This window comes from Saccopteryx bilineata, chromosome 1, assembly GCF_036850765.1.
Source record: "Saccopteryx bilineata isolate mSacBil1 chromosome 1, mSacBil1_pri_phased_curated, whole genome shotgun sequence".
In the NCBI taxonomy this organism is placed as follows: domain Eukaryota; kingdom Metazoa; phylum Chordata; class Mammalia; order Chiroptera; family Emballonuridae; genus Saccopteryx; species Saccopteryx bilineata.
Genome location: NC_089490.1, coordinates 156,330,114 through 156,353,653, shown reverse-complemented (window position 1 = coordinate 156,353,653; position 23,540 = coordinate 156,330,114). Strand labels below are relative to the sequence as shown.

General features: G+C 48.1%; 1 protein-coding gene across 3 annotated transcripts in view; it reads right to left on the bottom strand.

Annotated features, from left to right (window-relative positions):
* AP3D1 (adaptor related protein complex 3 subunit delta 1) overlaps positions 1-23,540 on the bottom strand; it is a 52,102-nt gene that overhangs the window by 24,261 nt on the left and 4,301 nt on the right. For 2 of the 3 annotated variants that reach the window (XM_066276932.1, XM_066276915.1), the window contains exons 2-6: positions 9,528-9,623; positions 8,797-8,877; positions 6,903-6,983; positions 2,783-2,890; positions 34-163 (exon numbers count right to left, since the gene is read on the bottom strand). In XM_066276932.1, coding sequence (XP_066133029.1) covers positions 34-163; positions 2,783-2,890; positions 6,903-6,983; positions 8,797-8,877; positions 9,528-9,623 — 496 coding nt within the window. The remainder of the gene's footprint in view (positions 1-33; positions 164-2,782; positions 2,891-6,902; positions 6,984-8,796; positions 8,878-9,527; positions 9,624-23,540) is intronic. The other variant, XM_066276924.1, reaches the window with a different exon arrangement.

Here is a 23,540-nt window from a genome sequence, read left to right as displayed (position 1 = left end):
CTCCATCTTAATAAGGGGTCCCCATCAACAAACCAGGGTCAGGGTCCTCCAGCTTTTCTTTCAGGCGGGGGAAGGCAGGACGCAGTGACTCAGGGTACTTCAGAAACACCTTGTACATGATCAGCACGGCCTTCTTTCGGATGTAGGGCTTGGTATGTGACATCTGTGGGAGCAGAGAGCCATCAGGCTTTCCTTGGTGCGATACACTGTGCACATCTGTATGCTCACCGCGTACATTGAACTGTTTACTTTCCACACCATCAAGCCAGGTCTTACCTCCTCACAATTGCCTTGCTTACATGCTATGCACACCTCCCACACCTGAGCACTCACCTCCCACACTGCCCTGCTCACCTCCTACACATGCCCATGTCTCACCTCCATTTCCCAGAGGAAAACCCTCTCTGCAGCTTCTAGCCTTCAAGCCCTACCAGGCCAGGGATCACACAACAGTGTCCTGTGTGGGATCAAAACTTGTCTCCATGACCCTAGGCTTGCCCTCCAGAGGCCAAGACCTTCTTCCTGGAGTCACTAGGGTCAAAAGAGTGGCCAGGGTGGTGAAAGGGAGTAGTAGTGAAAAGAAGATTATACTGGAAAGAGAGTCTTATTCATCATTGTTGGCCTTAGGCTTTCCAGAAAGTTGAGGGGCATCCCAGACTTCCTCACCTAGGCCTTAGTTCACTCTGCACCTCCACACTACATGGGCCTGGAGCTCTGTCCTCCAGAAACTGCTCAGGATGTGAAGGCCTCTTGCCTCCAGATGGGTACACTCTTCACCTGTTAAGGCCCCAGGGAACTCCCCCTAAGAAAACTGTCCCAGACCCCATGACCTGGTACCAACATGCACTGTAAGCAACTTACCAATACCCCCTTATGGGCTCATACTGTTATCATCTAATCCAAGTCAGCACACCATAAGGTCTCTGTCCAACTACATGGCTCTCCCTTTGAGCTCTAAACTCAAGGCCATGTACAGATAAAAGGATTTATAACAGGAGACTGGTGTGCTGGCCCTGATCTAGAAGCTGATTGAGCTGATAGTCCTTGACGTCATGAAATAAGACCTGCTGGCCCTGGTTGGTTGGCTCAATGGTAGAGCATCGGCTTGGCGTGCAGGAGTCCCAGGTTCAATTCCCGGCCAGGGCACACAGGAGAAGAGCTCATCTGCTTCTCCACCCCTCCCCCTCTCCTTCCTCTCTGTCTCTCTCTTCCCCTCCCGCAGCCAAGGCTCCATTGGAGCAAAGTTGGCTCGGGCGCTGAGGATGGCTCTGTGGCCTCTGCCTCAGGCACTAGAATGGCTCTGGCTGCAACAGAGCGATGCCCCACATGGGCACAGCATCGCCCCCTGGTGGGCATGCCGGGTGGATCCCGATCGGGCGCATGCGGGAGTCTGTCTGACTGCCTCCCTGTTTCCAGCTTCAGAAAAATACAGAAGAAAAAAAAAAGACCTGCCCACTGGCATAACAAACAGGCTGAGTGTGGAAAGACAGAACCACCCACTTCGTGGCTTTAACATGACTAAAGAGAAATGAAGTCCCTTCTCCCCAAAAGAGTTGGAAACCTAGCGCACAGTATCTGAAGGCCATGATTTCTAGGAGAATGCTCATATTTAGAATGACATTCCAGACACCCCAGAGATCAGGGCTGGCTGGGGTTATGCCTTTTGAATCAAATGAAATGTGAGAAGTCAAATTGTGACCAGACAGAAATAAATGACATCAGGAAAGGCAAAGGAAGAAGAGGATTACTCTGACCATGCTGCCTGTTGAGATAACTGATACCATCACCTAAACCTCAGTAAGAGAGTAACTGACCAGTTACACACCTGACCTTGAGGATGAATGCCCTCAGCCAGACCTCACCTGCCAGCAACACCTACCCCTTCCCCAAACAAGATTATTTTGAAGGAGATGAAGTAAGAATTTGAGCATACAGGAGCCTGAGGCTGGGCCCCACCAGGTGCTGGAGATGAAGACAGTGATTCAGGTTCCTCCGCTTATCCCAGGGATCCTGGCAGTGGAGGGATTCAAATAATTTAACCACCAGTTCTCTGCCCTAATGACTGTTTTAAGTATAAAAAGACGGCATACTGAAAGGTAGTTTATTATTTCATGCATTTAAAACAAATTATTATTAAAATAAGAACAATAAAAGAGGTGCAGAACACTAGATTGTTATAAGAAACAGTTTTAAAATATTAATTAAATAATACTAAATGAAATCTGACAAAACACAATAAAATTGGTATTTAAGGTACTTCCAATGACAGCTTATCACCTCCTGGTTGTTTGGCACTTTTCCTCTTTACGTTATATGTTTGTTTACTGAAGTAACAAATGTGAGGGAATGAAAGTGTAGTATTTCATCAAAGGTATAAGAGTTTTATGAACCGAATAAATAAATATTACAAGCAAAGTTCTGTCAAATTTTTTTCACCTATGGATGGAATGAACACTACTATGGGCGCTTAAAATACACTGTTGTGCAGATGAACATTAAAAAAAAAGTAAGCAATGTAAATTGTGATTTCCACATTGGGCGGCTGCCCAGGCGTCCACCTTAGAGAAAGAACCCTGATTACAAGTGCTGTTTTAACAACTGGTTCGCTGAACTCAACAAAAAATTAGGTATCAGTTCTGCTGAACCAGTGCAACCCAGCTGAATCCCACCACTGGATCCTGTCCCATTTCCATATGCCTGAGTATTCCTGGTGTGATGTTTTAGCCTCGGTTTTCTAGGCACCCACGTGTTCCAAATCGCTCAGAGGCAGCAGCACACTCACCAGTGTCATAATGTCATTGGCCAAGTCTCTGGCAAGATCTGGGGTAACAAAACAGGACAGTCCAGTCAGTGCAACACCAGTGTCATACTGGCTGGGGCTGCTCAGGTCCTGGAAAAAGAGGGGGAAGGGTTAGAGGTGGGCACTGACTGTGCATCACCTGGGTCCCTGCTGTTCCCTCATCAGCCCAAGGAATAACACAGCGCAGCCAGTTCCTCACTATCGCCACAAGAAAAGCCAAGATGAGTGTAAGAGGGGGCTGCACCTCACTCCTGGCACAGCCCATGTCCTAGGGGTGTGACCAGGGCTGCGCTCCCTGCCTGTGAACCCAGGCCTGAGGAGATGGCATGGTCAGCCAGCCTCATCTGCCCATGAGGAGCCCTGGCACCTCTACCTCCCCTGGGGTGTCTCCTCTACAGGAACCTACAACCCCCCAAAGACACAATCATCTGTGGCCCTCAACCTCTATTTCTAACAGACCACAGAAGTACCTCATTTCAACATTAGGAAAAAATTCTTTTTATATCACAAACTTGTTTCTGTGGCAGTATTTTTATATGTATATATTCAGTAAAAACAAAAGAAAAGCCTGACCACGCGGTGGCGCAGTGATAAGAGTGTTGGACTGGGATGCAGAGGACCCAGGTTAGAGACCCTGAGGTCACCAGCTTGAGCGTGGGCTCATCTGGCTTGAGCAAAAATAAAAAGTTCACCAGCTTGGATCCAAGGTCACTGGTTCGAGCAAGGGGTTACTCGGTCTGCTGAAGGCCCGCAGTCAAGGCACGTATGAGAAAGCAATCAATGAACAACTAAGGTGTCCCAACAAAAAACTGATGATTGATGCTTCTCATCTCTCTCCGTTCCTGTCTGTCCCTATCTATCCCTCTCTCTGTCCCTATAAAAAATAAAAATAAAAAATAAATACTGGATTTTAAAACTCACTCCAAAAAAGGCAGAGGAGATAAAAACACATCAGAATCCACAGCACAGAACTTGATCTGTGGCCGGCAGACTTTCCATCTTCAAGTGATTCACAAAGGGCTGAGTACAGGGTGAACACTAGGGGAAAATGCCAAGGGGCTTCTCAGAAATGGGGCTGGGTGGCCCTGGCGGGTTAGCTCAGTTGGTTAAGAGCACCGTCATGAAATGACAAGGTTGCACGTTCCTATTCCCAATCAGGGCACACCTGGGAAGCAGCCAATGAATGTATGACTGAGTGGAACAAATGCTTCCCTTCTCCCTCCCCTCTATTAAAAAAAAAAAAAAAAAAAAAAAAGCCCTGGCCAGATAGTTCAGTTGGTTAGAGTATCATCCCAGAGCGCCGAGGTTGCCAGTTCAATTCCCTGGTCAGGGCACATACAAGAACTCGACGTGCCAGTCTCTCTCTCCCTGCCTCTCTCTCAAAAGAAAAGAAAAGAGCCTGACCAGCCTGACCAGGTGGTGGCGCACTGGATAGAGCATCGGAATGGGATGTGGAGGACCCAGGTTCAAGACCCTGAGCTCGCTAGCTTGAGCGTGAGCTCATCTCCTTTGAACAAGGCTCAACAGCTTGAGCCCAAGGTCACTGACTTGAGCAAGGGGTCACTCGGTCTGCTGTAGCCGCCCCCAGTCAAGGCACATGAGAAATCAATCAATGAACTAAGGAACGGCAATGAAGAATTGATGTTTCTCATCTCTCTCCCTTCCTGTCTGTCTATCCCTCTCTCTGTCTCTCCCACAAAAAAAAAAAAAAAGGGGGGTTGGTAGAAAGGACACTCAGTCATCGTTAAGTGGGAGGAATCCCAGCCCTGGTGGGCAGGTCTATGGTAGTTGTGTTTAGAAGTCTCAGGTTCATGGCCCTGGCTGGCTGGCTCAGTGGTGGAGCATTGGCCTGGCATGTGGAAGTCCTAGATTCGATTCCTGGTCAGGGCATAAAGGAGAAGCGACCATCTGCTTCTCCATTCCCCATCCCCTCCTCTCTCTTTCTCTCTTTCTCATCCCCTACTGTAGCCATGGCCCGAATAAGCAAGTTGGCATGGGTGCTGAGGATGATTCCATGACCTTGCCTCAGACACTACAATAGCTCAGCTGCCAAGTGACAAAGCAACGCCCCAGAAAGGCAGAGAGCATCCACCCAGACTGAGGCATGCCAGGTGGATCTCGGTCAGGGTGTATGTGGGAGTCTGTCTCTCTGCCTCCCTGCCTTTCACTTGATTAAAAAAAAAGTCTCAGGTTCATTTAAAATGGCATGCACAGGGACATAAATGGAGAAGGGTAGTGACAGGTCCTGGCTAGTTAGTTTAGTCAGTTAAGAGCATTGTCCTGAAACACCATGGTTGTGGGTTTGATCCCTGGTCAAGGCACACATGGGAAGCACCAATAAATGCACATACTAAGTGGAACAACAATGAATGCTTCCTCTCTCTCTCTCTCTCCCCCCCTTCCTCTTTCTCTCTAAAATCAATCAATAAAAAAAGAAAACACTGCAGTGACAGACAAGGCAATGACTGCATAAAGATAGGACCCTGTGAGCAAGGCTGAGATGGCAACAAAGGGGGCCATGGTGGCAGTCAGTCATCTACTCAGGTCTTACTATAACAGGGTATATCATCTGCTTTATTATGAAGATATTCTCAGGCTCTGGCCATCTCCCGAGCAGAGTGGATCTAAGTGACCCATCTCTAACACATCTCAATGTGAACTGGTGACAAACCTCTGTGCAAATCAAGGTGGCAAGGCTATACACAGATGGCCAGGAGGAAAACCAAAACAGCCTCAGCGAGCGGGCTGATGTCGCGTACCCAGGCATCCAAAGCCCACGTCCACCCTCCTCCCTCCTGCCACTTTCCTATTTACTGTCCCGACACCCCACACTCAGGGCGCTTGCCCAGCTCCCCCCCTTTCCAAGGCCACTCCAGCTAGGCTTGCCCCTCACCACCCTATGGCATCTATGACACCCAGCAGTGCTGTACAATCTGGCCCACTGCCATGACTCCCTGCCCCTAAGAACTGTTCAGTGTGGCAGAATTAATATCCCAGACCCGCATCTCTCCCACACCAACCCCAGTACCTGGCTAGTGCTGGCACAGTCAGCCTGCCCGCCCGCGGTTTCCACCCAAAAGCCCATTCCCAGGTCACCACGTGGGGTGACTAGAGCTCATGGGGATCTGGCTCTGGCATCCAGCCACTGAGAGCCTGGGGGTACTGCTTCTAACAGTGATCTGGGGCCAGGAAAGGGTGGGTCTCCGACTCTCACTGACACCCTCTGACCACAGGAAACAAAAGATGCTCCAAATACTGAGGCCAAGGAGGAAATTTATTACATAGTGCTCTTCAAAGCCTGTTTCAAAACTTAAACTTACGCCTGACCATGAAGTGGTGCAGTGGATAGAGCATCAGACTGGGATGCGGAGGACCCAGGCTCGAAACCCTGAGGTCACTGGCTTGAGCGCTGGCTCATCTGGTTTGAGCAAGGCTCACCAGCTTGAGCCCAAGGTTGCTGTCTTGAGCAAGTGGTCATTCAGTCTGCTGTAACCCCAGGTCAAGGCACAAATGAGAAAGCAATCAATGAACAACTAAGGAGCTGCAGCAAAGAATCGATGCTTCTCATTTCTCTCCCTTCCTGTCTGTCTGTCCCTATCTGTCCCCCTCTCTCTCTGTCTCTGCCACACAACAACAACAACAACAAAAACTTAAACTTACATGCAAGTGAAATATATATGTGGTCTTGACTCAAAAGACCTAGTGGGCAGCACACCCGCATATTGGAAAGGGGATGCAACCTCAACAGGCACTCCTGCAAGTGGGACAAAGGAAAGTGACCATGGAGGCAGCCCTCCAACACCAAGGAGTGATAAGGAGAAGAGGGTAGTCAAGTGAGCCCCACGTCCCTCACCTGCCCAGGCAAAAGGGCAGACTTGCTCTGCCATGTGTGGGTGTATCTTGGGAATGACGTTACTGAGAGCAGAAGACTGTCTGCTCAATAAGTAAATAGTAACAGTGACATCTTGCTGACCTTAGTGCTTTCTATTCACACATGAACGACAGAAAAACCAGTGTAGAGAATAGACATTTATGTGGCAGCCCAAAAGAGCTCAGCCACAGAGCCGAGGAGACCATGGGGCCTACAGGAAGAGCAGCTTACCTTGCGAATCTGATTTGTTGTCAGCATGATGACATCAGTCCCTTCATGAAAGCACTGAGAAGCAGCGAGGTAGCCAATACGCTGTCGAGATAAACATACAAAGGCATCAGAAGTGAGACAAGGGGACCATGTAGCCTTCTCAAAAGCTCACAGCCCTTCTCCTGAGCTTGAAGGTTTGCCATATCCTGGAGTCCTGTTACTAATGTTGCCTTATAACTTGTCAGGAACTGCTTTAATGATTTAATGCAATAAGTCATCTTAAGTGCTGGGTTGTTTTTTTTTTCCTAAAGCTGGAAACGGGGATAGACAGACTCCCGCATGAGCCCGACCGGGATCCACCCAGCACGCCCACCAGGGGGCAATGCTCTGCCCCTCGGGGCATCGCTCCATCGCGACCAGAGCCACTCCAGCGCCTGGGGCAGAGGCCAAGGAGCCATCCCCAGCACCCGGGCCATCTTTGTTCCAATGGAGCCTCGCTGCGGGAGGAGAAGAGAGAGACAGAGAGGAAGGAGAGGGGGAGGGGTGGAGAAGCAGATGGGCGCCTCTCCTGTGTGCCCCAGCCGGGAATCGAACCGGGACCTCTGCACGCCAGGCCGACACTCCACCACCGAGCCAACCAGCCAGGACCCCTCAGTGCTGGTTTTTAGGACTTAAATCTCTCTGCCAGGCTGATGCGGCTACCTAGTCACACTCACACATGCAGATGATGCTTTGATATACGTGCTGAGTACCGCCCCAATTTTGGCAAATGTGCCATTTCATTTCTTCAAGAGTAAAGAGGAGGTGGGACAACTGTGCCCTTCAGAGGGAGTCTGGACTTGACCACAGCAGACCCACGGGCAGGGTCTCAGAGCTGGAAACAGTCTCAGCTACCTGGCCAGTGTGCAGTCTCATCTAAAACCAAGCCGACTCAGGCCCTGGCCGGTTGGCTCAGCGGTAGAGCGTCGGCCTAGCGTGCGGAGGACCCAGGTTCGATTCCCGGCCAGGGCACACAGGAGAAGCGCCCATTTGCTTCTCCACCCCTCCGCCGCACTTTCCTCTCTGACTCTCTCTTCCCCTCCCGCAGCCAAGGCTCCATTGGAGCAGAGATGGCCCGGGCGCTGGGGATGGCTCTGTGGCCTCTGCCTCAGGCGCTAGAGTGGCTCTGGTCGCAATATGGCGACGCCCAGGATGGGCAGAGCATCGCCCCCTGGTGGGCAGAGCGTCGCCCCTGGTGGGCGTGCCAGGTGGATCCCGGTCGGGCGCATGCGGGAGTCTGTCTGACTGTCTCTCCCCGTTTCCAGCTTCAGAAAAATGAAAAAATGAAGAAAAAAAAAAAAAAACAAAAAACCAAGCCGACTCAGAAAAATTTCAGAACACCCACAAATGGTCCAGGGCATGGAAAATCGCTTTCCAGAATATGTACTAAAACGGGAGACATACTATGTTATAACATCAAGTGAGGAAAAGCAATGTCCCAAATTGCTCATGAGTAGGATCCTTCAGAAGATGGCCAAGAGGCCACAGAACAAGATGATGAGTGGATGGCCTCTGGGTGAAATAATCAGTGTTTGGCTTTATTATTATTTTTTGAAGAGCTATGAATTCACTTCAAATTGTATTTAAAAATCATATAACCAACCCATTATTTCACTGATACTACTTAAAATTGAAACAAAAATATTATGTAAATAGCATTAAATAATTTGACAAAAACAGGAGGTATGATGTTTGAGTAGCTAGTCTGACTAAAATAGGTTACTAGTACTATTTTTGTTCTTTCGTTTTTTTAAAGTGTGGATTCTAGCCATAGAAAGGACCACAGGGTTGCCCAGGGAACTCCTCCTCCTCCATCAGGGAAATGCCTTGCCCTAGTTCCCATCACCACTGGGTTCAGTCTCCAAAGCAAGCTCACCTTGAATGTGAACTTGGATGCGCTCATCACTTCTATGATGTTGAAGGCAGCCCAGCTGATGTCATATCCCAACATTTGCAACTATTGGAAGGGAGAAACAGTGATTCACTCATAAGCCAAAACCAAACTCCTAACATCCAGCATCCCAGCTCACAGAAGGACACATGACACTCACTCTGAATAAGTAGGTTTCAACCAACAGACAACTCTGGACACTTAATTTCTTCTGACCAATCAGTCTTCAGAATGAAAACTATAGGAACAAGTTAGTAACAGATACTATAGAAGGGTGAACACCTACAGGTAAAATCCTAGCATCCTTTGTACTGGTTAAAATTCCCTACAATATTCATGAAACCTACAATGTGATGAGAACTCCACAAACTTCAGGTCTCCTTTCTCTGACCAGGAAAGAGGCCAGGGGGCAGGAGATGTATCAGGGGCTTCACCATGCCCTGTGCCACCTGATAATCATTGCTCTCCTTTCCCTTGACTCTTAAGAATTAGCCCTGTGTGCCTGAGGCCAGCACCTGGAGCTGATAAACACTGATCAATGTTTCGCAGGTAGATAGATAATGGACCAAGAAATGGACAAACAGACAGACATGACAGACAAACAGGTAAATGGATGGTGGACAGACGGAGGGATAAATGGATTGATGCTAGAGCTGATAACAGCACAAAGGATGCAAGACAAAGGCACTGTGTGGAAGCACCGCCTGAACACTCACATACGTCAGCTTGCAGACGGCGTTTGCTTTGACTGCGATGTTATCCTGCTTTAGCTCTTGCTTGATTTCATCAATGCACTGAGAGATATACTTTGCCTAAAAGGAAAATAAAATTGAGAAATTAGGAGTGCCTGGCTAAAATAGTTAAGAATAATTATTTCAGAAAGAAGCCATACCCAAAACAAAAGGCCGCAAAAATAAATGTTTGATTTCATTTATATAAAAAGTCCAGAACAGGCAAAGCCAGACAGGAAACAGATCAGGGGCAGTCAGGGTCTGAGGAGTAGGATGGGGTGACTGCTAATGAGGAGTGTTTCTTCTAAAACTGTATGATAGTGAGTGACACACCTGTGAATATACTATAAACCACTGAATTCCACATCTAACAAGGCTGTTATTACTTTTTTCCTTATTTATTTATTGAGTTTAGAGAGAGCATGGGGGGAGAGTGAGAGAGGCGGAGAGAAAGAGAGAGAGAACAGAGAACGAGAGAAAAACATCAATCTGTTTCTATATGTGCCCTGACCGGGAATCGAACCAGCAGCAGCCTTTGTTGTGTTGGGACAACACTCTAACCCAGGGGTCCCCAAACTACGGCCCGCGGGCCGCATCCGGCCCCCACCGCACTTCCAGAAGGGGCACCTTTTCATTGGTGGTCAGTGAGAGGAGCATAGTTCCCATTGAAATACTGGTCACTTTGTTGATTTAAATTTACTCGTTCTTTATTTTAAATATTGTATTTGTTCCCGTTTTGTTTTTTTACTTTAAAATAAGATATGTGCAATGTGCACAGGGATTTGTTCATATTTTTTTTATAGTCTGGCCCTCCAACAGTCTGAGGGACAGTGAACTGGCCCCCTGTGTAAAAAGTTTGGGGACCCCTGCTCTAACCAATCAAGCTATCTGACCAGGGAAAGCTGTTATTTAAAAAACCATTTCAATGCAACTGAATAGTGGTGGCACAGTGGATTGAGAGTTGACCTGGGACACTGAGATCCCAGGTTCGAAACCCCAAGGTCGTCAGCTTGAGCACTTTAGCAACTTGATCGTGGAATCATCATGATCAAAAGGTTGCTGGCTTGAGCAAGGGGGGTCACTGGCTTGGCTTGAGCCCCTTCCATCAAGGCACATATGAGAAGCAATCAATGAACAACTAAAGTGACACACTACGAGTTGATGCTTCTCATTTCTCTCCCTTCCTGTCTCTCTCTCTCTCTCTCTCTCTCTCAAAATAAAAGCCATTTCAATGCGGTGAGATGCCTGTGATTTCTTCACCATCCTACTCCTGAAGTCAGGAAAGACCAGTGGAGTAGGGATGGAACAAGAATGGTTAGTGTAGGGGAGGCACAGCAAGGCCCTGAGGCTGCCCAGGTACAGTGTTAAGGTGCACAAAGCAGCTTGACCAGGCAGTGGCGCAGTGGATAGAGTGTTGGCCTGGGATGCTGAGGACCCAGGTTCAAAACCCCGAATTTGCTGACTTGAGTGCAGTGTTGCCAGCTTGAGTCCAAGTTGCTGACTTGAAAAGGGTCACTCACCCTGCTGGAGCTCCCTGGTCAAGGCATATATGAGAAAGTAATCAATAAACAACTAAGGTGCTACAACAAAGAATTGATGCTTCCTGTCCCTCTTGCTCTCTCACTTAAAAAAAAAAGGCCCTGGCCGGTTGGCTCAGTGGTAGAGTGTCAGCCTGGCGTGCGGAAGTCCTGGGTTCGATTCCCGGCCAGGGCACACAGGAGAAGCGCCCATCTGCTTCTCCACCCCTCCCCCTCTCCTTCCTCTCTGTCTCTCTCTTCCCCTCCCGCAGCCAAGGCTCCATTGGAGCAAAGTTGGCCCAGGCACTGAGGATGGCTCTGGTTGCAACAGAGCAATGCCCCAGATGGGCAGAGCATCGCCCCCTGGTGGGCATGTTGGGTGGATCCCGATCGGGCGCATGCAGGAGTCTAACTGCCTACCCGTTTCCAACTTCAGAAAAATACCAAAAAAAAAAAAAAAAAAGGTGCACAAAGCATAGGCCAGACTGTGTTGCCCCTGAGGGCTATGATCAGATGTGGAGGTACAGATAAGGAGCCAGGCTGGGGAAGGGCAGGGGAAGATGGACTGTGAGAAGCACTATTTTTTTTCTTTGTCTCTCTCTCTCTCTTTGTTTCTTCATTGTTTTTTTGAGATTTTATTTATTGCCCTGGCTAGATAACTCAGTTGGAGTGTTGTCCTGATATGGAAAGGTTGTAAGTTTGATCCCCGATTAGGGCACATACAGGAACAGGTCAATATTCTTGTCTCTTTCTCTCCCTTCCTCTCTCTCTCTCAAATCAATGAAAGAAAGAAAGAGAAGAAAGAAAGAGAAGAAAGGGAAGGAAGAAAGGGAAGGAAGGAAGGAGGGAAGGGAAGGGAAGGGGAGGGGAGGGGAGGGAAGGGAAGGGAAGGGAAGGGAAGGGAAGGGAAGGGAAGGGAAGGGAAGGGGAAGGGAAGGGAAAGCATCAACTCCTAGTATTAATTGCTTCTTGTATGTGTCTTGACCAAGCAAGCTCGAGGTTTAAAACCAGACGACCTCAACATTCCAGGTCTATGCTTTGTCCACGGTGCCACCACAGATCAGGCCCTTGGGACCCCAGGCATCCAGTTGCTCCCAGGATACCACCACACCCAGCTGGCTGCACATTCAGCCTGCTTCTCCCCTCCGAGCTCCCTAGTCCCTTTTCTCTGAGATTGTCACCCAGGCAACCTTTTTTGAGGCAACAGCAAGATTTACTAGGCATTTGTTTGTGGCTTTCTTGCCTGTCTTTGAGCATGATATCAAGACTCCTCCAAGCTGCAGCAAGCATCAGTGTTCCGTTCTGGTTCCACTGTATGCATAAAGATGCCACTGTATTTTTTCACTACCTGGTAGATAAACACTATATGCATATAGATCACAGTGTGTCTAGACATTCCCCTGTGGACACTTGTATCTTTTCTACTTTTTGGCTCTTGTGAATAGTGCTGCTGTGGTCATTTGTGTACAGGTGTTTGTGTGCACATATGTGGTCCCCTTGGGTTTCCTAAAAAAAACATTCAAAAAGGTTCTACCTGCCTGACCAGGCGGTGGCACAGTGGATAGAGCGACGGACTGGGATGTAGAGGACCCAGGTTCTAGACCCCGAGGTCGCCAGCTTTAGCGCGGGCTCATCTGGTTTGAGCAAAAGCCCACCAGCTTGAACCCAAGGTTGCTGGCTCCAGCAAGGGGTTACTCAGTCTGCTGAAGGCCCGTGGTCAAGGCACATATGAGAAAGCAATCAATGAACAACTAAGGTGTTTCAATGTGCAATGAAAAACTAATGATTGATGCTCCTCATCTCTCTCCGTTCCTGTCTGTCTCTTTCTATCCCTCTCTGACTCACTGTCTCTGTAAAAAATAAATAAAAGGTTCTACCTGAAGCAGTACTGATCCACAAAGTCCAGAACTACTGATATGCCTAATAGGAGCAGCAGGGTGCAAGGCTCTTATTACTCCCCAGGAGACACACCATGGCAGCCCCTAAGAGAACTGAAACCTGCTGTGAGGTATGGAATGGTAACCATGGTAACAGCCTCCGAATGAGTCTGTCCAGCACTCAATGAAGCATGAGGAGTCCCCCCGAGTTATTGAACCAGTAACAACAGCAGCCATCCAGCTGGTGGCAGGATTCCCGTTCCCCTGCTGTACCACCCAGAGAACTTGCCTCCCAGAGACCAGGACGGCAAGCAAGCAAAGCAATAGCAGATGGAGGGCTCCTGCTCCAAGTGCCCCACATGCTACCTCACATACTCCAGGCTCAGCTCTTCGAGGGTCACCCCAGCAGTCTCACAGGGAAAAGAACTGCACAAGTGCCCTCAGCCATAGAATGTTTTATGAATATTTTATGATCAAGAGTTGGTACAATGGAACAAGTGCCACTATATCCTTCCAATGGGCTTCAGATTACTAAATCCTGCTCAGGGGACCTCAGCTCCTGATTCCATGCATGAATGACCCCTTACTGCCCCTTGGGTTGCAACTATTAATGATTTAAAAGGGAAAAAACAAGGAGACAATCACAAGTGTTGGAGAAATTGGCCATACAGAGGATGAGGGTGGGGAGGAACAGTGCAGCCGCTACAGAAAACAGTGCAGCTTCTCAAAAGGGTAAACACAGCATCTGCTCCCAAGTAGACCCTGAGAAGAGACAACAGGTGCTCAAACATACGCTGGCATTCAAATGTACAACTAGTCAAGCCCCAAAGCAGAAACAACCCAAATATTTACTGGCTGATAACTCATAATATGGTCCACCTACTCATGTCAGCTTCCAGGAGGGCTAGGCAGGGTCCACTTCTGATAATGTCTGAGAATTCCATCAGACCAAGCCCTGTACAAATACAGTTTAACAACTATCCAGGCACACTGAAGAACAAGCAAAAGTACTGGGAAATGTCCTGTTCTTTGTAACTTTTTTTTTAAGTGAGAGAGAGACAGACAGGAAGAATGAGAGATGAGAAGCGTCAACTGGTTGAGTCCCTTTAGTTGTTCATTGACTGCTTCTCATATGTGCCTTCAGGGGGAGGCTCTAGCCAAGCCTGTGACCCCTTGCTCAAGCCAGTGACCCTGTGCTCAGGCCGGATGAGCCCCGACTCAAATCAATGACCTCAGGGTTTTAAACCTGGGGACTCAGCATCCCAGGCCAACACTCTATTCAATGCACCACCATTGGTCAGGTTCTAGCTTTTATCTGAGTGCAATGCAGAGAAGCTAAGATGGAGAGAGGAGAACTGTGTCAAACTAGCTTCAAGACCAGAGCAGAGTTTGGGGTGAACACAGCCACTGGAAAATGAGGAGGGAAATTCCAGTGAAGAGAGCTGGGGGATAATTCCCATATTCTGCATATAAATTCCACCCAAATCTCTGGCTGACCCTAGAACTATGTACATACAGGCACATTCCACACAACCCAGCCAAAGCTCAAAAAAAAAAAACAAAACATTTCACAGGCCTTGTATCCCTGTAAGAGAGGCAGAGCTGAAGTTGCAGCCCAAATGAATTAAGTGACACTAAACAAACCCCACAGAATCAATACTCCTCAGAAACACAACTGAATCTAGAATCTCTACAACATCCCATTCGCAATGCCAAGGATATAATCCAAAATTACTCAAAATAAGAAAAAGGAAGACTCAAGAAAGAACCAATGAAGACCAGCCCTGAGAGAACCCAGATGTCAAAATTAACACACAAAGATTTCAATTCAGCAACTGCAACCATGCTCTCATGGAACACAAGGAAAATGTACTTACAATAGATAAAAAGAGGAAATCTCAGCAGAAAAATGTGACAAAAAATAGCCAAATGGGCCTGGCCAGGCGGCGGCGCAGTGGATAGAGCATCAGACTGGGATGCGGAGAACCCAGGTTCAAGACCCCGAGGTCACCAGTTTGAGCGCAGGCTCATCTGGTTTGAGCAAATCTCACCAGCTTGGACCCAAGGTGGCTGGCTCAAACAAGGGGTTACTCGGTCTGCTGAAGCCCCACTGTCAAGGCAATCAGTGAACTAAGGTGTCGCAATGAAAAACTAATGATTGATGCTTCTCATCTCTCTCCATTCCTGTCTGTCTGTCCCTATCTATCCCTCTCTCTGACTCTGTAAAAAAAAAAAAAAAAAGCAGGCCCTGGCCAGTTGGCTCAGTGGTAGAGCGTCGACCTGGCGTGCAGAAGTCCCTGGTTCGATTCCTGGCCAGGGCACACAGGAAAAGCGTCCATTTGCTTCTCCACCCCTCCCCCTCTCTTTCCTCTCTGTCTCTCTTCCCCTCCCGCAGCGAGGCTCCACTGGAGCAAAGATGGCCCAGGCACTGGGGATGGCTCCTTGGCCTCTGCCCCAGGCGCTAGAGTGGCTCTGGTCGCAACAGAGCAACGCCCCCTGGTGGGCATGCCGGGTGGATCCTGGTCGGGTGCATGCGGGAGTCTGTCTGACTGTCTCTCCCCGTTTCCAGCTTCAGAAAAATACAAAAAAAAAAAAAAAAAAAAAAAAAAAGCCAAATGGGCTGGCCATGTGAATCAGAGGCAGTGCTGTCGGTGTAGGGCCTATCCTGTGGCCGCATGTGGCCAGGGCAGTCCTAGACCATCCCCAGATGCCAACCTTTACCCCAGAACCCAGGAGGCATAGAAAGAACCACAGGGCTGAGACATTTCACATCAGCCATGTACCCATAACATTGGAGCCACAGCCCAATACCCCAAGGAGGTATACACTGCAAGTCTGGCCCCTATCGCCTACCACCCACTGGTAGGGCACCTCCTTCAGCACTTCCTTCCAATGAAACTGGTCAGGTTCTCAAGGGGGGGGGGGGAGAAGAAGGAAGAAGAAAAAGAGACTTATTTTCAGAAAAAGAGACTCCAAAGTTGATTTTAGCAGTTTGTGAATTATTCATTTGGCTGCTTAGTGATTTTGAAGACATCAGATTTGTTCATATTTGCATATTTTAGATCTTTCTGTACCATTTAATGTTTTTACCATAGATATATTTATTTCTATTTCACACATAAGGGGAAAAAATTTGAGAAGAGCACTTCAGCCAGTTACAAGCAAGAGACTGGCATGTCTAGCATACAAATCTGTTCTTCAGATTAACTTCATTAATGGTAGGAAGTGCCTAATGTGGACTGTGCCAGTCGACAAATTATAGCTTCTCAAAAACTCAAATGGGATGAAAATTAAAAATCTTTTAGGATTGAATGTTCTGATTCTTCTTAGCAAATTTCTGTCATGATCATTCAGAAATTCTAACTTCTAGAATTTTATTATTTATAATCACAGATTTACAATAGTTTATACATTAGAATTTTTCATTACAGGGTTTTAAAATGTTTTTTCAATGTAGGGACAGGGTTGTTATACCATATTTCCCCATGTATAAGATGCACCCTATTTCGAAAAAAAGTTAGGGTCTAAAAACTGGGTGTGTCTTATACAGCACTGTAGATTTTTTTACTTGTATTTCCCACTTTTTCAAACTTGTTGTCTTTGCGCTCATTGTTTCGCACTTTTTACCAGACGAGGTAATATATGAACAGTGATTCGTCATCAGACACAGGTGAGGACAAGCTAATGGATGAAAAATTTTGACAGTGATGAGGAGTTGTATGAATTTTACGGTGAATAAAACTTGAGTTCAGGCCCTGACCGGTTGGCTCAGCTGTAGAGTGTTGGCCTGGCATGTGAAAGTCCTGGGTTCAATTCCCGGCCAGGGAAAACAGGAGAAGGGCTATTCTGCTTCTCCACCCTTCTCCCTCTCCTTTCTATCTTTCTCTTCGCCTCCTGCAGCCAAGGCTTCATTGGAGCAAAGTTGGCCCAGGCACTGAGGATGACTCCATGCCCTCCACCTTAGGTGCTGGAATGGCTCCGTTGCAATGGCACAATACCCCAGATAGGCAGAGCATTGCCCCCTAGTGGGCAGGCTGGGTGGATCCCAGTCTGTCTCTCTGCCTCCCTGCTTCTCACTTCAGCAAAATACCAAAAAACAAACAAACAAAAAACTGAGTTCAATAACTTTATGTAATTTTTTTTTTCAAATTTCGAGTCCCAAAATTAAGGTGTGCTTTATACATGGGAGCATCTTATACATGGGGAAATATGGTCACTTATTTGTGGAGAGATACTGGGCAGCAAATTGGAGATGAAAGGAGTCAACAAACTTAAAACGTGAAACCATAGAAATCACGCAGTCTGAAGAAAAGAAATTTTGAGAAAACAAAAAGATGAACAGAGCATCAGGGACTGAGACAATACCAAAAAGGATAATATGGATAATTGGGGTCCCAGGAATGGAAAGAACAAGACAGAAAATATTTGAAAAAATAATGGCTGAAACTTTCTGAAATTTGGTGAAAGACATAAATGTACAGGTTCAAGGAAGCTCAGCACCCCAACACCCAGATATATCAAACTGCCCAAAACTGAAGATAAGGCCCTGGCCGGTTGGCTCAGCGGTAGAGCGTCGGCCTAGCGTGCGGAGGACCCAGGTTCGATTCCCGGCCAGGGCACATAGGAGAAGCGCCCATTTGCTTCTCCACCCTTCCGCCGCACCTTCCTCTCTGTCTCTCTCTTCCCCTCCCGCAGCCAAAGCTCCATTGGAGCAAAGATGGCCCGGGTGCTGGGGATGGCTCTGTGGCCTCTGCCCCAGGCGCTAGAGTGGCTCTGGTCGCAACATGGCGACGCCCAGGATGGGCAGAGCATCGCCCCCTGGTGGGCAGAGCGTCGCCCCATGGTGGGCGTGCCGGGTGGATCCCGGTCGGGCGCATGCGGCAGTCTGTCTGACTGTCTCTCCCTGTTTCCAGCTTCAGAAAAATGCAAAACAAAAAAAAAACCCTGAAGATAAAATCTTGAAAGCAACATGGTACGTACAGAAGAGCAGGGATGTGAACAACTACCAACTTATTACCAGAAACAGTGGAAGCTACAAGGTGCTAGAAAACACTGATCAAGAATTCTCTATCCAAGATTATATCCCTCAGGAGTGAAGGCAAAACATAGTCTGATGACATCCGTTCCTGCACCACAGGGCAGACAAATAAGACTCACAAAAAGTGGCTGACTTTTAGGAAGAACCTTCCTAAACCTTACATTTAAGTATAAAAGAGGTATGTAGGATCATGGTTCCTCCACACAGGAAAAGGTTATAAAATATGGAAAATACCCTTGCTGGTTGGCTCAGTAGTACAGCATCAGCCCAACACGTGAACGTCCTATCTGCTTCTCTACTCCTCTCCTTCCTTTCCCTTCTCCTCCCACAGTCAAGGCTCCACTGATTTGAACAAATCAACCCCAGGCACTGAGGATGGCTTCATGGAGCCTACAGGCGCTAAAAATAGCTCAGTAACATGTATCGGCCCAAGATGGGGGTTTCTGGGTGGATCCGGTGGGGTGCATGTGTGAGTCTATCTCTCTATCCCCCTCCTCTCACTTGCAAAGGAAAAAAAAGAAGTAAATAATCTGTTTTATATTATTTTTTTTTTTTTTTTTTTTCATTTTTCTGAAGCTGGAAACAGGGAGAGACAGTCAGACAGACTCCCGCATGCGCCCGACCGGGATCCACCCGGCACGCCCACCATGGGGCAACGCTCTGCCCACCAGGGGGCGATGCTCTGCCCATCCTGGGTGTCGCCATGTTGCGACCAGAGCCACTCTAGCGCCTGAGGCCACAGAGCCATCCCCAGCGCCCGGGCCATCTTTGCTCCAATGGAGCCTTGGCTGCGGGAGGGGAAGAGAGACAGAGAGGAAAGCGCGGCGGAGGGGTGGAGAAGCAAATGGGCGCTTCTCCTGTGTGCCCTGGCCGGGAATCGAACCCGGGTCCTCCGCACGCTAGGCTGACGCTCTACCACTGAGCCAAAGTCATTTAAGAATGATCTAAAACAGTTATGTGAAGTTAAAGTGAAGAATGTATGAAGAGTGACTACATTAACCTTTATTTCCAGCATTGCTAACAGAAAGAGTATTTACCCTTTTTACAAGAGGAAAAAAAAATTGATCAGGGTATGCAGATATGATCTAGATCCATAAAATTATGGTAAAAACAAAATAAAAATATTTTAAAGTATAATGTATAAATGGCTATGTATCATTGATATATTTTTTAGAAGAAAGCAGATGTGTAAGCATGGTTACAGTTCTCTAACACCTCAGCCTGTCCAATGCCAATTCACACTTTGCCACAGGGCAAATAGAACCCTGAAATATTGATGCCTGTTTCAGCTTCATTTTCACTGTAACAAAATTTAATTTGGAAGAGAGAATACAAACAATCTTCATGGTTGAATTCCTCAGGGCTGTAATAAAATAGACATTTCAACCCTGGCTGCTGGGCAGAGTTCCCTGGGGCACTTTTAAGATCTCTCTAGGTGAGGCCGAGTTTGTTTTTACAAATCCCCACAGTGGATTCCAAGGTGTTGGCAAGCTCAAAAGTCACATTCCTAGCCACAGCCAGGCCAGGTAGCTCAATTGGTTAGAACACCATCCCGATACACCAACGTTATGAGTTCAATACCTGGTCAGAGAACAGATGAGAATCAACCAATAAATATATAAATAAGGAGGACAAAAAAAATTGATCTCTCTCCCTCCTACTTTCTCTATTAAAAAAATTTTTAGGCCCTGGCCGGTTGGCTCAGTGGTAGAGCGTCGGCCTGGCGTGCGGGGGACCCGGGTTCGATTCCCTACCAGGGCACACAGGAGAAGCGCCCATTTGCTTCTCCACACCCCCCCCTCCTTCCTCTCTGTCTCTCTCTTCCCCTCCCGCAGCCAAGGCTCCATTGGAGCAAAGATGGCCCGGGCGCTGGAGATGGCTCCTTGGCCTCTGCCCCAGGCACTAGAGTGGCTCTGGTCGGGCAGAGCGACGCCCTGGAGGGGCAGAGCATCGCCCCCTGGTGGGCAGAACGTTGCCCCTGGTGGGCATGCCGGGTGGATCCCGGTCGGGCGCATGCGGGAGTCTGTCTGGCTGTCTCTCCCCGTTTCCAGCTTCGGAAAAATACAAAAAAAAAAATTTTTAAGCCACATTCCCAACATCATCCAGTGTCCACAGGGGCAGAGGCACCCATGAGAACCACTGCCCTAGAGCTAGGACGCACAAGAGGTAGGGAATGAGGACCCATAGGTTTGGGGGGAGCAGCAGCAATATGAAAAAGCCCAAATGGCTTCTGTGCTCTCAGAAAAACTGGGAAACTACATCCATAAAAGGGGATGGGTAGTTAGAGGAGTGTGCAGAAGACTGAGGGGCCCTTGTGTGGAACAGGAAGATTCCACCAGAAGGGTCCCCAGGGCCCAGTTCTGAAGTGTATCTATGTAAGAGCAGCCCCATCTGTGCAATGGACTATTTTTTTTTTCAGATTAGAACTCTTTTTTTTTTTGGTTATTAGTCCAAATTTATTTCTAATTATAATTGAAATACCGTGTGTCCATAAAGTCATGGTGCACTTTTGACCGGTCACAGGAAAGCAACAAAAGATAGAAATGTGAAATCTGCACGAAATAAAAGGAAAACCCTCCCAGTTTCTGTAGGATGATATGGCAGGATGTGTGCATGCACAGATGATGATGTAACACCGTGTATACAGTGGAGCAGCCCATGGCCATGCCAGTCGAGCTGTGGACAGTACAGAGGAAAGTTCAGTGTGTTCTGTGGCTCGCTAAATTAGAATCTGTGACCAAAGTGCAACGTGAATATCAGTGCGTTTATAACGAAGCGCCACCACATAGGAATAACATTACTCGGTGGGATAAGCAGTTGAAGGAAACCGGCAGTTTGGTGGAGAAACCCCATTCTGGTAGGCAGGCCATCAGTCAGTGACGAGTCTGTAGAGGCTATACGGGATAGCTAGCTAAGGAGCCCTAAAAAATCTGTGCGTGAGCCCAAATCGAACTGCACTGAATAGGTATGAAATTGGGAGAGTTTTCCTTTTATTTGGTGCCGATTTCACATTTATCAATATATCATCTTTTGTTGCTTTCCTGTGACCGGTCAAAAGTGCACCATGACTTTATGGACACTGTACATTAATTTCATTACATTAGTTTCAAATGTACAAATAGTGATTCAACATTTATACACCTTACAAAGTTTACTAACCATTTGTCACCACATCTGGTTATTACAATGGTACTGACTCTATTCCCTATATTCTAATTACATACCCATGACTTATTACATAACTGGCTGGATGAACTTTTCCAGTACAACTTGGGACAGGACACCATGTGCCAAACCAGGGCTGGTATTGTTTGAAGTGGATAGAGATGGTGGCAGAAGAGCAGTTGGAGGGTGATGTGGTTCGGAGGGACGAGGTGATGGGGCGTGGGTAGTGCATATGTGACTGAAATACTTCAGGCTCTTAGACCAAGGGAGCAGTAGCTGTGGGAAGCTGACCAGGGCAGGAGGCAAGACTCAAAGGCCAGCAGGCTAGATCAGTGTGTCTTATGAAGCTGTGTAATAAGCCACTACACACTTTGTAGATTAAAATCACATACGTTTAGCCCTGGCTGGTTGGCTCAGCGGTAGAGCGCTGACCGGCGTGTGGAAGTCCCAGATTCAATTACCGGCCAGGGCACATAGGAGAGGCACCCATCTGCTTCTCCACCCTTCCCCTGTCTCCTTTCTCTCTATCTCTCTCTTCCCCTTCCTGCAGCCAAGGCTCCACTGGAGCAAAGTTGGTCCGGGCACTGAGGATGGCTCTGTGATCTTCACCTTCACCTCAGGCGCTAGAATGGCTCCGGTTGCAACGGAGCAACGGCCCAGATGGGCAGAGCATCACCCCCTGGTGGGCATGCCAGGTGGATCCTGGTTGGTAGCATGCAAGTCTGTCTGCCTTTCCGCTTCTCACTTCAGAAAAATACAAAAAAAAAATCACATACATTTATTCTCTGACAGTTCCAAGGTCAGGAGTTTGACACTGGTCTTCCAGAGCTAAAACTAGGTGTGGGCATGGCTGGTCCTTCCAGAGGCTCAAGGGAGAACCATTTCTGGCCTTTTTCAGCTTCTAAAGGAGCTGCATACTTGGCTCATGGCCCCTTCCTCCATCTTCACAGCCAGCAGCACAGCCTTGTCCATCTCTCTGACTCTGACCCTCCTACCTACACTTTACAGGGAATAAGTGATCACACTGGGCCCTGTGGGGAATCCAGGGTCCTCCCCCATCTCAGATGCCTTGTCTTAATTCTACCTGCAAAGTCCCTCTGCTACATTAAGCGGTATGTCCACACGTCCTAGGACTATGATGGGGACATCCCTGGGGCCATTATTTAGCTGAGCAGTCACGTTACCCAGGGCCTGGGGGGAGACCAAGACCAGAAGACAGTAGGCCACAGCCTCTTGTAATCACAGCAGAGAGACTGGAGGATGGATAGGCCAGCCCCATACAGGGACCTGCACAGATGCCCAGGCCTCAGAGGAAGGAGGTCCATCCTCATCCCCATGGGCACAGGCAGCTCATCTAGAGGATCAAACTGGTCAGAATACCAGTACCAACCTTGGGGTCCTGAAAAATAGGCAACATCAGCTCTAGGGGGCAAAAGGAGAGGCATTGCTCAGGAGAGGCTCCAGTGTCAGTGTGGCCTTTGGAGGTTGGTGACAAGGAGCCAAGTCGGTAAACATGGACAGAAATCCAGGGTCCCCCATAGCAGCTGACCCCAATATGAGGTTAAATGTACCTGGATATTGTTAGGGTCAACCCCTTTGAGAGGAAACGAGAGAAAGCTGGAAAAGGCTGTGTGAATCTGGCCATGAGTGAAGGGCCAGGGAAGAAAGGCTAGATGGAAGCTGCCAAAGAAAGGTCAGCAGAGCCAATCACCGGCCTAGGTACAAAAGGTGATAGACTTCAAAGCCAGCAGCTGGACCCTTAGTCAATTAAGCTCAGTAGCTGAGGTCTTAAGGAAGCCAGCTCTGGGGCTACCAAGGAACACAGAGGGAGGCCTGGGAAACCTTGGTAAATGTAGGGAGCTTCCAGGAGAGAGCATCTAAATTAAATGCAATAGCAAAGGAAAGCCTGACCAAGTGGTGGCGCAGTGGGTAGAGCGTCAGACTGGGACACAGAGGACCCAGTTCTGAAACCCTGAGGTTGCCGACTTGAAAGTGGGCTCATCCGGCTTGAGCATGGGATCATAGAAATGACCCCATGCTCACTGACTTGAGCCCAAGGTCACTGGCTTGAGCAAGGGGTCACTCACTCTGCTGTAGCCCCCCAGGCACATATGAGAAAGCAATCATTGAACAACTAACGAACTGCAACAAAGAATTGATGCTTCTCATCTATCTCCTTTCCTGTCTATCTCTGTCACAAAAAAAAAAAAAAAAAAAGGGCAAAGGCAAAAGAATGGCCAGTCACCGGGTACTCAGCACCAGGCAGCGAAGCAGCTGATGCGAACACAATGCTTCCCAGAACCTACTCTACCCAAATACTGAAAGGCATATGAAAAGCCTGTGCCCAACAAGTGAACTGAGGCCTGAGGCCCCAGACATCAAATGACTGAAACCACCTAAG